Source organism: Erpetoichthys calabaricus, chromosome 5, assembly GCF_900747795.2.
Source record: "Erpetoichthys calabaricus chromosome 5, fErpCal1.3, whole genome shotgun sequence".
In the NCBI taxonomy this organism is placed as follows: Eukaryota; Metazoa; Chordata; class Cladistia; order Polypteriformes; family Polypteridae; genus Erpetoichthys; species Erpetoichthys calabaricus.
In genome coordinates, this window is record NC_041398.2 from 85,709,164 (window position 1) to 85,722,792 (window position 13,629).

The 13,629-nt window shown below is 38.7% G+C and overlaps 1 protein-coding gene across 3 annotated transcripts in view; it reads right to left on the reverse strand.

Moving 5' to 3' along the window:
* htra3a (HtrA serine peptidase 3a) overlaps window positions 1-13,629 on the reverse strand; it is a 72,034-nt gene that overhangs the window by 45,449 nt on the left and 12,956 nt on the right. For all 3 annotated transcript variants that reach the window (XM_051928667.1, XM_051928668.1, XM_051928669.1), the window contains exons 3-5: window positions 11,221-11,443; window positions 6,562-6,756; window positions 5,836-5,868 (exon numbers count right to left, since the gene is read on the reverse strand). In XM_051928667.1, coding sequence (XP_051784627.1) covers window positions 5,836-5,868; window positions 6,562-6,756; window positions 11,221-11,443 — 451 coding nt within the window. The remainder of the gene's footprint in view (window positions 1-5,835; window positions 5,869-6,561; window positions 6,757-11,220; window positions 11,444-13,629) is intronic.

A 13,629-nucleotide genomic window follows, 5' to 3' on the forward strand; every position in this document is an offset into this window, starting at 1 on the left:
CCACACTCCAGGTGGTCTTGCTGTTTTACCAATTTTAATTTCTTTTGAAAATTTACAGCTTGGTCTTTCAGCTTTCTCACAACAAACATCATTCTTCCATTGGTTCTACTCAGTCAGCAACTTCTTCATGTACATTACTCCTAGCCTTAACTCCTTTACTATAAAACACAGTATTCTCTTTGTCATTTTTCCAGCTATTCACATATACTACATTTTCTGTTTCTTTTGTCACCTGCTTTGTGATTCCAAACACATTAGATAGATAGATAGATAGATAGATAGATAGATAGATAGATAGATAGATAGATAGATAGATAGATAGATAGATAGATAGATAGATAGATAGATACTTTATTAATCCCAATGGGAAATTCACATTCTTCAGCAGCAGCATACTGATACAATAAATAATATTAAATTAAAGAATGATAATAATGCAGGTGAAAAACAGACAATAACTATGTATAATGTGAAATGTTAACGTTTACCCCCCCCCGGGTGGAATTAAACAGTTGCATAGTTTGGGGGAGGAACGATCTCCTCAATCTGTCAGTGGAGCAGGACAGTGACAGCAGTCTGTCGCTGAAGCTGCTCTTCTGTCTGGAGATGATACTATTAAGTGGATGCAGTGGATTCTCCGTAATTGATAGGAGCCTGCTGAGCGCCCTTCGCTCTGCCACAGATGTTAAACTGTCCAGCTCCATGCCAACAATAGAGCTTGCCTTCCTCACCAGTTTGTCCAGACGTGAGGCGTCTTTCCTCTTAATGCTGCCTCCCCAGCACACCACTGCGTAGAAGAGGGCGCTCGCCACAACTGTTTGATAGAACATCTGCAGCATCTTATTGCAGATGTTGAAGGATGCCAGCCTTCTAAGGTAGTATAACCGGCTCTGTCCTTTCTTGCACAGCGCATCAGTATTGGCAGTCCAGTCTAATTTATCATCCAGCTGCACTCCCAGATATTTATAGGTCTGCACCATCTGCACACAGTCACCTTTGATGATCACTGGGTCTATGAGGGGTCTGGGCCTCCTAAAATCCACCACCAGCTCTTTGGTTTTGCTGGTGTTCAGGTGTAGGTGGTTTGAGTCGCACCATTTAACAAAGTCATTGATTAGGTCCCTATACTCCTCCTCCAGCCCATTCCTGATGCAGCCCACGATAGCAGTGTCATCAGCGAACTTTTGCACGTGGCAGGACTCCGAGTTGTATTGGAAGTCCGATGTATATAGGCTGAACAGGACCGGAGAAAGTACAGTCCCCTGTGGCGCTCCTGTGTTGCTGACCACAATGTCAGACGTGCAGTTCCCAAGATGCACATACTGAGGTCTGTCTTTAAGATAGTCCACGATCCATGCCACTAGGTATGAATCTAATCCCATCTTTGTCAGCTTGTCCCTAAGGAGCAGAGGTTGGATTGTGTTGAAGGCGCTAGAGCAGTCTAGAAACATAATTCTTACAGCACCACTGCCTCTGTCCAAGTGAGAGAGGGATCAGTGTAGCATATAGATGATGGCATCCTCTGCTCCCACCTTCTCCTGATATGCAAACTGCAGAGGGTCAAGGGCGTGTTGAACCTGTGGCCTAAGGTGGTGAAGCAGCAGCCTCTCCATGGTCTTCATCACATGTGATGTCACAGCAACAGGCCGAAAGTCATTCAGCTCACTAGGACGTGATACCTTTGGGACTGGGGTGATGCAAGATGTTTTCCAAAGCCTCGGGACTCTCCCCTGTTCCAGGCTCAGGTTGAAGATGCGCAGTAGAGGACCCCCCAGCTCCGATGCACAGACCTTCAGCAGTCGTGGCGATACTCCATCTGGACCCGCTGCTTTGCTGGCACGAAGTCTCCTCAGCTCTCTGCTCACTTGCGCTGTTGTAATTATGGGTGGGGATGTCTTTCCTATGCTGGTATCAGCAGAAGGATGTGTGGAGGGTGCAATACTCCGAGGTGAGTGTGAGAGTGGGTTAGGGTGGTCAAGCCTGTTAAAGAAGTTGTTCATTTGGTTTGCTCTCTTCACGTCTCTCTTGATGGTGGTACCCCGCTTCGAGCTGCAGCCAGTGATGATCTTCATCCCATCCCACACTTCCTTCATGCTGTTATTCTGCAACTTCTGCTCCAGCTTTCTCCTGTACTGCTCCTTCGCCGCCCTGAGCTGGACTCGGAGTTCCTTCTGCACGCGCTTGAGCTCATGCTGATGACCGTCTTTAAAAGCCCTTTTCTTTTGGTTCAAAAGGCCCTTGATGTCACTTGTAATCCATGGCTTGTTGTTAGCATAGCAGCGTACTGTTCTTACTGGAACTACAATGTCCATACAGAAGTTGATGTAGTCAGTAGTGCAGTCAACAACTTCCTCAATGTTCTCACTATGAGATCCCTGCAGGATATCCCAGTCTGTAGTTCCAAAACATTCTCTCAGAGTATTCTCAGCCTCCGGGGTCCACTTCCTGAATGATCGTGTGATTACAGGTAGGACTCTTAACTTTTGGTTTATAGTGAGGCTGAAGCAGAACCAGGTTATGATCTGCTTTCCCAAGCGCAGGCAGCGAGGTGGCGCTGTATGCGTCTTTAACGTTTGCATACAGTAAATCAATAGTCTTATTTCCCCGGGTGTTACAGTCCACATACTGGGAGAATGCAGGTAATGTTTTGTCTAGCGTCACATGGTTAAAGTCTCCAGCGATTAGCACAAGCGCCTCAGGGTGCTGCGTTTGTAACTTAGCAACAGCAGAATGGATGATGTCACTCGCTGACTCCTCGTCCGCCCGAGGAGGTATGTACACGATGACAACAATGACATGTCCAAACTCTCTGGGCAAGTAGTGGGGACGTAAACTTACGGCCAACAGTTCGATATCCCTGCAGCAAGTGGAGATTTTGACGTTAACATGTCTAGAGTTACACCACCGTGTATTAACATAGAGAGCGAGTCCTCCTCCTTTGTGCTTCCCACAGGTACTTGCATCTCTGTCCGCTCTAACTGTGCTAAACCCGGGTAGCTCCACGTTGGCATCTGGGATGGTGTTATTTAGCCAGGTTTCGCAAAAACACAACAAACTGCATTCTCTGTAGGTCCAGACATTTTTCACCAGCGCAGCCAGTTCGTCGATCTTATTTGAGATTGAGTTTACATTCCCCAGAATCACAGAAGGCATCGAAGGCTTGAAACGCCACTTTCTCGCAAGCCGCTTCATTTTTAGCTTAGTGCCGGCTCTGCTGCCACGATACCGCCTTCTTACCTCGTCAGGTAAATAGGGTACCACTCCGGCACTGGCATTTGTTCTCAGCGCTCAAAGTTGAGTACTTGAATAGGCGAGTCTCGGCGTGTAAAAATCCATGCCCACGTTGTAAAAGTAAGTGTGGCCAGAGAACGAATCCACATAAACTAAAGTAATAGGAGTGATCAATAAATAAAAATAGAAAAATAAAAGTAGAAAAGTACACATACATATACAGTCATACACGGAGCTGCTGAAAAGGCTGCCACTCACGGCGGTGCCGGATGTTCAAAATCTTCTTTTGTCAAGTTAATCACAAACTCCCATCTCTTATCTTCTTGTGTCTTCCCAGGGAATTTAAATAAATATGTTAAATTAAAGAATTTTGGAAGAACATTGTTCTTACAAACACCCATAGTCTAAACTGGAGACTAGGGCTGGGCAAATTAACACGTTATTATGGAGTTAACGCATTAATTAATTAACGCCGACAATTATTTTAATGTTAATGCTGTTTTTGTTATTATTATTATTTTGAAAGCCTCAGTCTCGCTAGCGATCGATAGAGATCAGTGATCTTCTTGTTACAGTACTTTTCGTTACGCTTTTGCTAGAAGGACAGTTAGCTTTGTTGATTTGACCTCGATTCCCTGCATGTGAATGAGTAGCGAAGAGCAAACAGCTTCTAAAATGGCATGTGGAGAGATACCAAAGTGAATGAAGCAAAATAATCTGTGGATGACTTTTTTCGTATTATCGCTGAAGCGGACTCTGATTTGTCGGACTCCAATTTTGATGCACTTGATCTGGAGATGTAGATCGAAAACGAAAGTGAGGTACCGGCATCAGCTGATTGGTCCCCAGCTGATCGTGGTGCTGAACACATTTGTGTAGCTGATGCACCTATGGCAACATTCGCCTGGGAGGACAGACATGATGATTGCACTGCAATTACCACCCCCACACATCTGTCTCACAAACACAGCCAGGCAGCCAGCCCACTGTGCATTCTTGCTGGCCGTCAAGTTGCCGCAAACAGCAAACAGGTGCCAACAGACATTTTATGTTGATTTATGTGTGAAAGCATTGCTTTGTGTGCTTTTCAGAAACTTGAGTTTTTTGGAAAAAATATTAGCCCTCAAAGAGTTGCTACTGAACATAGACTATTTATGCTGTTCCCAGATAAAAGAAAATATTTCTGCTGGTATCTGTTCAGATACAAAAGAAAATATTTAGAAATGTTAACTTGCTGTTGCTTGGAAGGTGCCTGTTATAATGTTGTGATCGTGGATCTGGACTCTGAGGGTAACTTGTTTTTCTATAACAAACTAGATACAATGTTAATGCCCTGGCAGAGGCAAATAGCTTTGGTTTTATATTTTATTTGATTACATTAATGTTTAAGTTGAGATTTACAAGAAATATTTTAACTGCACTGCGGTGGGTTGGCACCCTGCCCGGGATTGGTTCCTGCCTTGTGCCCTGTGTTGGCTGGGATTGGCTCCAGCAGACCCCCGTGACCCTGTGTTCGGATTCAGCGGGTTGGATAATAGATGGATGGATGGATTTTAACTGCAACTATAAAAAGGGAATACTGCTGTTAAAAAGCACCTTATTTGTTTAAAGTGTTTGCAAACCAAATACACACAATACACTGCTTTTGAGTTCATTATTGAATTTTGCACATAAAAATGTGATTGTTGTGATTAATCGCAGACAATCATGTGATTAATCACAATTGAAAAATGTAATCACTGCCCAGCACTATTGGAAACATCACTGTTTGGTGATATTGTAAATAGTGCAGGTTTCTCATGAGGAGAACTACACACTATATTAGTGTCTGTCATGTATATGGAAAAACTAGTTTTTAAGAGTTGTACCACATCATTTTTATTGGGAATGATGCATAATATAAACCTTAGAAGGTTTGATTATGCTGTGGAAAATATGGACACAAGTTAAAACCAAAAAAAAAAAACAACACAAATTTAATAATTGATTTGCATTCATCCACAAACAATTAACATTTTGCTGATCTTGAAAACAAACATTTGTCTGTAAGTCTGACAGGTCTCAGGCAACTGAGGCAGATTACAGTTTATGTATTGTAAACAGAGAATCTAAAGAAAAATGCCTGCGTGCTGAGAAGAAATAATGCTCGAGCAAACCTGCTCTAATTTTGTGGATAACTGTATTGCTTTATCTGCCTCCATACTGCACATCATATACAGTACTTTTGTGACTTGGTTAAAATGTCTGTACTGCTTTCATGATATTTAAACTTAATTAGCTCAAAGCTAGTTGTTGTAGTATCTATATGAGAACTAGATGCAAAATAAACGTTTTTCATTGTGTGCATGAAGGTCTCTTTTCTTAGTTTTGCATGCCATTTAACAACACCAATATTATCATATTTATGGGATAATCATAATGCTGCTTTTCCTGTATATACAAGTGTGTCAACCTAGCTGCACTGCCAGTACAAGTCACACTGAGCATTCAACTTTCCTAAAATCTGAATGCATAAAATCTAGTAGTACAAAAACAGGGAACATTACACTCACAAATTACACAACCTAGTGTTTTTTAGATTTAAGATAATAATAGTGCACTTACCAAATTTACAAGTGGTCCGCCTGAGTTTCCATACTGTTTATGAATAAGAAGACAGGAATAACAAACAATTAAAATAGTTGAAAATACTATTACTGTTGCATACTTCAGAAGTCTGTAATGCATTTATTTATATTTCTGGCTTTAATCAAATATGGAAGGACTTCTAATGATCCTGATGCTCCATAAATTTACTTTCTATATACATCTTGTACCTTTACCAGCTAAAGATGAAAAAATGTGCATGATTTTGTTAAAACTATAATAATGCATTTTTGTGACTGCATATTAGGAGTGTGTTTTACAAGGATATGGCACCCAGGTTGTGAAAACTACATGCAAGAAACTTTCAATGCATAAAGTACACTTCACATGGGTATTGCTGACAGCTTCCGGTTCTCCAATTAAAGTCACATATTAAATAATAATCTTCCATAGCATTGACTTAATTATTTTCAGTCAGTGTTGCTGTTACACTCCACCCTGTGTGAAAGGATATACTTTCCCTTTCCCATCACTCCTTTATGTTGTTTGCCTGTGCCAAACAGACAGCCCTTCATTACCCATTAAATGAACTGGAGCAGGAGCTACATAAAAATAACTTCAACCCAGATCTGTAAAATATGACTCCTCATTTCATTATGAAAACACTTATAATTTTTGTTAGCAAGATATGCATGAGTCATTTAAAGAACATAAAAATCAGTGTAAGCATGTTATTTCACTTACATTGATTATCGCATCAGTCTGAATGTAATCCATATCAGAGTCCCTAAGGCCCAGCTCTTTTCCATCCCTCTGTGCTGTGCTGACTATCCCAGTTGTAACTGTGTTTTGCAAAGCAAAGGGGCTCCCTATAGCAACAACAAATTCTCCAGGCCTGAGGTCAGCTGAGTGGCCTAGTAACAAGAAAGGTAGCTTTTTCTGAAAAACACAGACATACCAGGTTAGAAGAGAAGTGTATTAAATACTACTGAACTTAATTAAGATCCCAAAAATTACAAACAAGTTATTTTACATAGCTTTTGAGATTGTAATAGACCAGTGTTGCAAACGCCCTCAAAAGGAGTTTGTACATTTTTTAATATTTTCTGATCTCAGATATATATGCTATTCTGCTTTTATTCATTTTGTTTTGTTTACTTCATTTATACAGCATTCCAACTAGTTTACATTTTTGACAATCCTACCCTGTGCTCTCAGTTTTTCAATAGGTTCACAGTTACTCCGCATGTCATAAAAGTTGAGTAAAGGATGTTGCCGGCAGGAAAGTCATATAACCTAAAAAGGTTCTGCTCCAATAGCTATAAAGTGACTAAAACAAGACATTAACAGACTGCAGCCCATAACAATTCTGTGCACATACCTGCCTATACCAACCAGTAGACAAAATAATCTAATCTCACTACAGTTAGAACGTGGCCTACTTTAGGATAATCCTAACCTTTTGTGCTGGATGTTTTTTGGGGGGGGTGTTGTGTGTGCAGTGAGGTGGTAGATGAAAGGTGATAAAGGACAGACTATATACTACTTGTAATATCAGGAGTGTAACTATAAACCCAAATGAAATGATAGAGGTTCTGAATAAAAGAAGTACTTGTGAAAAGTACACGTTTTTGGTGGCACAGAAATCATGGAGATGTTCTTTGTTGCAGAAAAGCAACTAGACAGAGTGAAGAGGGTTATTGAGTTTGCTGGAATCTAAAAAGGTAAGTTTGGTATTTTTTAAGTAGAAGCTATTTTTTTCAATTATGGTATACATAATTTGCCACAGGAAAGTTTGTTCATATGTGAATAAGTCTTTATGAATTTTTAAAAATACCATGTCTGTTCTTGCAGTTTAAAAAAGGTTGTAAAGGGCATCAGTCAGTTATTAATGGCACTCTTTCATCTGGGAGCTTTCAAAAAAATCATGGCATGAAAAGATCCAGTCATCTGCACATAAATCATTGCAGAAGAGCAAACCAGTGACATCACTGGTCTTGTTATAATTCATCCAGGGTTAGTCACTTGGCTGCGGTTCAAATCCTTGTTTTATAACTTATTTATTCCTTTTTTTAATCTTTTGTTTGTATTAATTTTAATTCTGTTTCTATTTGAATTTTTCTTGGTATTTGATTTTATCTATATATGCACGCCTCAATTACATTACTTGTGTTTTGTGGGTGGTTCCCCAAGAGGTGTAGCTAGCTGCCCATCACCACTGTTATCCCTATAAAGATGGGCATCAAACCACAGTCCTTTGAGGTTCATTCAGATGTGCTTGGGAGTTGTAAGTTTCTTGGTTTTTAATTTTCTGTGCTTATTGTGATTATTGGATGTTTGACTGTTTGCTCTGTTTTTGACTTTATAGACTTTCTAGGTCTTTGTTTACTTGGATTGCCTTTTGTTTCACGGAACTCCTTTTTCACTTTGGTGTTCCATGAAGGTTATTTTTTTTCAAACAATTTCTATGAAAAATAACTCTTTTATTTTACAAAGTTCCTTTGCCTGCCTTTAGCTGGGGTTTGACAGTGATATCCCCTATAGTGGGCATTTTTGGATGTTTTTGGGACTTTGCTTGGAAACTTTCAAATTTCATTTCTTAACAGATCTAGTACTAAGCACACAGAGGAACTTAAATCTCAAAAATCGGCGTGAAATAATAATTCTAAGCATGGTCATCCCATTGATATTCAAGCATGGCCAATTCGTCTTCTAACTACCTAACTACTACATCGATTCTTGGGATTTGAATTCCCACATGAAGGAATATTTTTTGCTATTAAAAAACAGAAAATGTTTTCCCCTTTAAGAACCAAATTTCCCAAATGATTGTATGCCTAGATTGTAAATTAATAGCTTAAAATTGAAAAATACCAAACTTGGAAAAAAATTATTGTTGATTTAAAAGAAATGAAATTAGTCTCATCTTAGGTTCCAGATATTGACCATATGGTGTTTTGTGAAATACTGTTCTTGGTGATGACTCTGGTACCTCATTAGGGTTTGGATTTAATAAGAGGCAACATAAACAAATAGGTAGATGCAAATACAGACAACCAAATCAGTGCATTCTAATAGTGGTTGGCACTTGATGATTTTTATGTTAGAAACAAACAGGTGGAAAAGTTAAGAGGATGTACTCATGAAAATCACAAAGCTGAATGAGGAGAGTATAAGATGTAAAGGGGGCTGGACAAGATAATCACCAAGACATGAGGAAAAATATTGGAAGAATGCGCTTGTAGCAAAGGCCACTAAAAGATGAGAGAGAGAAAGAATTAAAAATGCAGAAATGGAGACAAGATAAACTACAGAGAAAGATGCAGAAACAAGTTAACATATATCAGTTTCCAGCTGAGACAAGAAATATTGAAGGAAGAGGAATGTGTACAGAAGTGGGAAACAGATGGCAAAAATGACAAGCAGCTCTGGGATATGTACTGTTTGAAAGAAAGCAGATGGAAACATTGGATAATAATGCAATTAAGTTCACTAAGAAGAAGCAGAAGTTGTAGTGGTCAAATGGTGAGAATGCATACCTAGATGTGGATTCAGGTACTGAGGAAGATAAGGAGAAGTAAAACAGGGCAACCTGATTGAGGAGATTATAAATGCTGGAGGTAGCTAAAGTTCCTAAGCATAAATGGTTAACAAACACAAAGGAATAAAGAAGTCAATCAAATTAAAAAGACATGTGTTAATTCCTATGTACAAAGGAAAGTGTGACAAACCAAGTGCAAATATTTTCAAAATATCACTAAATCAGACAAGGCAGGTGGTTGAGTGAACACTTGTCAAAAAAAACAAGCATCCGGTGACTGTTAATGAAATGTGGGGTGGTTTGAAAAGGACCAACATACACATATAACATTATTTATCAGAGAAAGAGGAAGATGCCGCATTACATGTTGGAATGTGCAAAATAAGGCATCTGACAGGGCATTTCAAGAACTACAGAATTAATAATTGTACATTAACATGTTGATGTATGATGGGCAATTAAAGGTGATCAGAATGGTATATAGAGGATAGTGACAAGAGAAGTACATAGGAGCCTCTTGAAGGAAATATATTGTACTAAAGGGGAAAAGCAAAACAACTTTGAAAAAGAATATATAAATATGCAAAGCTTTCAAGTACAAATGGTCAAAAGACTGGATCCACGAGAGGTGGGTGAAAGACTGTGTGACTTGTCCTTGCAAAAGCTGCTTGAAAGGTGTTCATAATAAGAACAATTGAAAAATTCTACTATATACCTGGTTTACTGCATGCTGATGATTGTGCAGACATGGTGGTGGTAGCAAAAGTTAAAAATCTCTGGAAGAATTTCTAGAACCTGAAAGACCTCCTTAGTAATTAAGATAAATTTATAGAAGGTTGTCATGCATGTGAGTTGGAGGACCTCTTCACAGACTCAGTCGAGGTACAGTATGTAGTAACCGACCAAGAAGAGACCAGTTGCTGCTGCTAACTTCGTCTTCTTCTTCCCCTATAGCAACAAGAAACCTGCCTGTCGAAGGCATTTGACCCCGCCTCTTCCGGTCCCATCACACCCCCGGGCATCTCGGCAGGAGGTGTCTTTGACCAGCTAGAGCAAACCGGTGGTTGGAGCATCGCTAGGAACAACTGCCTTATAACTTGCTTGTTGAAGCCCGTTTACAAGACAAATGCCGTACAGCATTATTTTTTTGTTTCTGGTTTCATTTTCGTTGTTCACGGATAATAAAAGGGTCAACCTGGTTGGTGCCCCAAACTTTTCTTGGCTGTCTGGAAACCCTGTAATTACCACTCCCAGCCACATGATATACAATGAGATGTATGGTATATATAAACATGATATATAACCAACAAAAACTGAACATTAATCAGCCTTTAAAAAGAATACAATAATTACAATCAGATTGAGTTTGAATGATCAAAGTGCACATTAGAAACAAATCACAGGTGTATGGTCAAGAAAAAGGATGAGATGTTTTAAGTAAGTTGTGTGGAAGGCAGAAAATAACTCAGCAAGCAGGTAGATTGTGCTAGGGGTAGAAAGGAGGAAACTAAGTAAGAAGATGAAAAAGACATGGATGGAACCTAAAGATGTCCAAAAACATTTCTGGAGAACAGGAACATAGAGGGGCTTAACTTTATAACCTCCAATATACCCTAATAAGAGCTACTGAATAAGTTGTTATTTATGTGATCAAATTTTAAATTTAAACTTTAAAATGTATTACATACAATGAGGCTATTTGTTTCCAAAGCTTCTCTGACACTGCTTAGCCACTACTTATTATAATTTTAAGATCTTTACAGCAAAATCCTGCACTATACACTGAAACATTATGCCAACATGAATGAACTGAAGTCTTCATTTTTTGAGATAAAAGGACAAACTTCCCTTATATTTCTCACCTGAGGGTTGACTTTTATTGTTGCTATATCTGACTTCTTGTCAATGTCTTTGATAGAGGCTTCATAAGTGTCACCATTGTGTAGCTGAACTTTTAACTGCTGGCGACCTGACACAGCTGACGTGCTTGTTACAACATGAGCATTTGTTACAATCAGACCTGTGTCGGACATAATAAATCCTGATCCACTCGTTAGTGGGACATTGCGATTAAACAGGGGATGCCTGAAACAAACATAAACAACCACAAAAATAAATATACAAATAAACATATTTTCAGTCAACCAGTCAAGTATAATTATTTGCTCTTCTGGTAAGGCATATAGGCATTTATTAACATCTTAGGATAGGTCTATAAACACAATTAATTTATTTTGAATGAAAACATTAACTATAGTTTACAGTATTCAAGTTTATAGGCTCTTAGTATTAGTGGCTGGACAAAAGAATGACTATTATGTGCAAACACTTGGAAGGATAAATCTAACCCTTCCTTCTGTCCATTTCTTAACCATTATTTTTCATCAGACAGTCTATATCATCAGCAGAAGGCATCAGACAGGAACTACCCCAACTCACCCTAAAATAAACAAAGATCAAAATACAAAGTCAAAAAAGTTATCTGGTCTCCTAATAACCAAAGAAAATGTCCCAGAGTTCAAAAAGTAGCACAAAATCTAAACATCCATCCATTATCCAACCTGCTATATCCTAACAACAGGGTCACTGGGGTCTGCTGGAGCCAATCCCAGCCAACACAGGGCACAAGGCAGGAAACAAACCCCGGGCAGGGTGCCAGCCCACCGCAGAAATCTAAACATACGACATCCAACACAAAAAAAATGAGACTGTGCCTATAATTCATTTTATTTAACAAATTAAGAAAATTAACTATGATCACCATCAAAATAGTTCCCTTCTGAGTTGCCACGATGCCTCCAATGCTCAAAGCAATTCCACAGATCACTTTCTGAAAGGAAGTTGAGGATCTCTGTTGTTTCTGCTTTCACATCTCCTACTGACAAAAAATGGGTTCCTTTGAGAACTGACTTGTGCCATTCAGAAATGCATTCATGAGACATGCGCTCTTCACTGTAAGCCTCTCAGTCAATAAATTGAAAAAGTTTCAGTAGCACATTTCTTCAGTTTCACAAGAAAATTGACATTAACTTGTTGTTCACTCTTGCACTCCGACATTTTCTGAACAAGGGTAAGAAAACATCTATATCTGAACACGTATCCATCCACTCGTACTGAGTGAAGTGACCGAGTTCAGCCTTTTCTCACTGTGACAATTTACAACATGTTCTATAACAATCTCTTGGTTCCCAAGCTATAGGGCTAGTTTTTTTGTGTTTGATTGCATATTTTTAAAAGAAGCCAAACGCATAAATCTAAAAAAGAATCATTAATTAAAGCAGGAAGTGTGGTGTAGCGGCTAAGGCTTTGGACTTTAAACCCTGAAGATGTGGGTTCAAATCCAGCTACTGACACTGTGTGACCATGAACAAGTCACTTGACCTGCCTCTGCTCCAATTGGAAAACCTAAAGAAATGTAACCAAGTAAGTCATCCTGATTACAAATAAGTAGATGTAAATCCAAAAACAAATTATAGAAATCAAAATCCTGAACAGAGCCCAATATCAGAAAATCAAAGAAAAAGGTCAAAAAAGGTCAAAAGACCAGCAACTCTTATCCAGACTACAAGGGCAAAAGGGGAGCAAAACAACATGAGGAGGAGCTAATGTCTCAGAGCGCACCTGTGGCATGCTAAGCATTATGTAAGGAAAGACTTTTTTGCATTCATTAACTAATTTAATTTTTTATATCAGAATTTATATTACTGATATCATAAATTTGTTATAGATCGCAACAAGAAGATATCAAAATTTTAAGTTGATAAATCAAATGTAATAATTTTGATATTAGAACTTTAATATTTGATATTGACTTCATTTGAATTTTGATATGAACATTTTGAGAATTTGATATCGAGCACAACCTTCACAAATTGGTATGACAGACATACACTTTAACCAGTTATGGAAAAGTATAATTTATTTGAGTTTTCTTGTAAAGGCTGAGAGCAAGAATTAAGTATATACTGACTTTATAGTTTAACTTGGGACAATTGGTTTAAATTTTATCAATTTTCAGGAAATGCATATTAATTGTAGTCTGTTTATGATCTAAGATTTTTCAGGCAAGAAAAACAGACATTTTGAAATATAGTAATTATAATGATTAGTCATGATGCTGCACAGCGGTGATGTGTTGCACGTTGATTAGCATATGCAAGTAAATATTTCACTGTGCTCTGTACATGGGAGAATAATAACCAAATGTAGGCAGTCTAATCAACTGCATATCTATGCAATCAGGAGGCCCTGCCCTCTTATGATCAACATAG